The sequence below is a fragment of the Poecilia reticulata genome, linkage group LG2 (assembly GCF_000633615.1).
Source record: "Poecilia reticulata strain Guanapo linkage group LG2, Guppy_female_1.0+MT, whole genome shotgun sequence".
NCBI lineage: Eukaryota > Metazoa > Chordata > Actinopteri > Cyprinodontiformes > Poeciliidae > Poecilia > Poecilia reticulata.
The window spans coordinates 21975663-21978354 of record NC_024332.1 but is presented as its reverse complement, the minus strand read 5'-3'; the positions used below and the strand labels follow the sequence as shown (position 1 = coordinate 21978354).

General features: G+C 44.3%; 2 protein-coding genes across 5 annotated transcripts in view; one reads left to right on the top strand and one right to left on the bottom strand.

Annotated features, from left to right (window-relative positions):
* The window catches only part of kalrna (kalirin RhoGEF kinase a), a 174826-nt gene that overhangs the window by 119005 nt on the left and 53129 nt on the right, over positions 1-2692 (bottom strand). The gene's annotated exons all lie outside the window — the stretch shown is intronic.
* LOC103482291 (microtubule-associated protein 1A-like) overlaps positions 185-2692 on the top strand; it is a 6747-nt gene continuing 4239 nt past the window's right edge. Inside the window, exons 1-2 of one of the 2 annotated variants that reach the window (XM_008438371.2) lie at positions 185-2094; positions 2192-2263. In XM_008438371.2, coding sequence (XP_008436593.1) covers positions 601-2094; positions 2192-2248 — 1551 coding nt within the window. In that variant the 5' untranslated portion in view covers positions 185-600 and the 3' untranslated portion in view covers positions 2249-2263. Of the gene's footprint in view, positions 2095-2191; positions 2687-2692 lie in introns of those variants that run through there. The other variant, XM_017301734.1, reaches the window with a different exon arrangement.

The following is a 2692-nucleotide window of genomic DNA, read 5'->3' as shown; positions in this document are numbered from 1 at the left end:
AAAGATAGGAAAATAGCATAAATTAGCATAAGCATAAATTAGTACAAAACCAGAAATTGTTGAAAAGAAAACATAATCTGTGCCTGACCAACACAAAAATGTGTTGAAATATTTAACACATACAGTGTGTTATAATGTTATGTACATTTTAACACATTGTGTGTTAAAATGAACACAAAATGTGCATTAAAGGTAATACATTTTTGGGTTATTTTTTAACATATCTTTTTTAAGAGAGTTGGTCCTCGCACCCTTCTGTGCCAGGCCATTATCCTCAAGAGCCGCTGACTCCCAAGTGCAGATTACAGCCTTGGTAATATATTACCAGATGAACTCTCTGAAATGGCCATAAGCTAAGCCAAGTTGCATTCAGCCGTAAAGTTTGTTTTTATTCAAACTTCAGCAGTTTTCTAGKTCTGTTGAGGTAGTGACATCAATTTGTGACATCATGCAAATTGATGTCACAAAGAGTGATGCACTGATGTCACAAGGCTGCAGTCTTAAATTCTACGGTCATTGCCACTGCAGAAGTCACACAGCAAGCAGAAGAATCGTCAACCTAACAAGTGTTTGGATTTATCTACACATACAGGATACAAAATGAGTCAACTCAGTATAGTGTCGTTTCTAGCACAGAAGTTCTTTGACATGTTAAAAAAAGTCAGCATGTTGTCTACTAACAGACAGACTCTGACTACAGAAAATGAGGAGAACATGAATATGATTCAAATTAGGAATATAGAGCTAGAGAAGGAGAAGACCGCTCTGGAGAAGAAAAGCGCCATCTTGGAGCAGATTAACACTGCCCTGGAGCAGGAAAACACTGCTCTAGAGAAGGAAAAGACCGATCTAGAGCAGAGTAGCACAGTTTTGGAGCAGAAAATCACTGCCCTAGAGAAGGAAAAGACCGATCTGGAGCAGAGAAGCAAAGTTTTGGAGCAGATAAACACTGCCCTGGAGCAGGAAAACACTGCCCTGGTGCAGGAAAACACTGCCCTAGAGGAGGAAAAGACCGATCTGCAGCAGAGAAGCACAGCTTTGGAGCAGATAAAAACTGCCCTGGAGCAGGTAAACACTGCCCTGGAGCAGGAAAACGCWGTCGTGGAGCAGGAAAACACTGCCCTAGAGAAGGAAAAGACCTATCTGGAGGAGAAAAGCATAGTTTTGGAGCAAATATACACTGCCCTCGATCAGGAAAACACTGCCCTAGAGAAGGAAAGGACAGATCTGGTGCAGAGAAACAAAGTTTTGGAGCAGATAAACACTGCCCTGGAGCAGGTAAACACTGCCCTGGAGCAGGAAAACACTGCCTTAGAGGAGGAAAAGGCTGATCTGCAGCAGAGAAGCACAGTTTTGGAGCAGATAAAAACTGCCCTGGAGCAGGTAAACACTGCCCTAGAGCAGGAAAACACTGCCCTAGAGGAGGAAAAGACCGATCTGCAACAGAGAAGCACAGTTTTGGAGCAGATAAAAACTGCCCTGGAGCAGGTAAACACTGCCCTGGAGCAGGAAAACACTGCCCTGGAGCAGGAAAACACTGCCCTAGAGAAGGAAAAGACAGAACTGGAGGAGAAATGCATCGTTTTGGAGCAGATATACACTGTCCTGGATCAGAAAAACACTGCCATAGAGAAGGAAAAGATAGATCTGGAGCAGAGAAGCAAAGTTTTGGAGCAGATAAACACTGCCCTGGAGGAAGAAAACACTGCCCTAGAGGAGGAAAAGACCGATCTGCAACAGAGAAGCACAGTTTTGGAACAGATAAAAACTGCCCTGGAGCAGGTAAACACCGCCCTGGATCAGGAAAACACTGCCCTAGAAAAGGAAAAGACTGATCTGCATCAGAAAATTACCGTTTTGGAGCAGATAAACACTGCCCTGGAGCAGGAAAACACTGCGCTAAAAAAGGAAAAGACCGGTCTGGAGCAGAAAAGCATAATTTTGGAGCAGATAAACACTGCCATTGAGCAGGAAAATACTGCACTAGAGAAGGAAATGAACAATCTGCAGCAGAGAAGCACAGTTTTGGAGCAGATAAACACTGCCCTGGAGCACGACAACACTGCCCTTGAGCAGGAGAACACTGCCCTGAAGGTAAGAAGCATCATTTTGGAGCAGTAAAGCACTTACCTATAGGAAATAAACACCACCTTAGAGCATTAACTTTGAGCATGTATATAAAAACCTGCAGCTTGAAGTGGAACAGTTGAAGAAAAGGCTGAGGGACACAGAGAGGCAGCAGAAATAGCAGCCAGATTTAAARGTAAGTCTTGTCTAGCCATCACAAAGACAGCCAGTCTGTTTCAGACTAGCCACAGTTACCTGTATTCAGACGTGTGGTCGGAGACTTCTCCACTACACTTTTGAAAACACAATATGCACTACACTTCTCCAGGGCTACATAGSRAGTCCTGTCAGTCTCCTGCCCGACCTCCAGGGCTTCATAGTAACTCCATGGAGTTTGCATGTTCTCCCCATGCATGTGTGGGTTCTCTCCGGGTACTCCGGCTTTCTCCCAAAGTCCAAAAGCATGACTGTTAAGCACCTGGCGATCCTACCCATGGATCACTAATCACATCACTAATCATGTGTTTTGCGGCTGTTTCAGACCAGCCACAGCCACAGAAGCAGCAACCTGTATTCAGACGTGTGGTCGGAGACTTCTCCACTACACTTTTGAAAACGCAATATG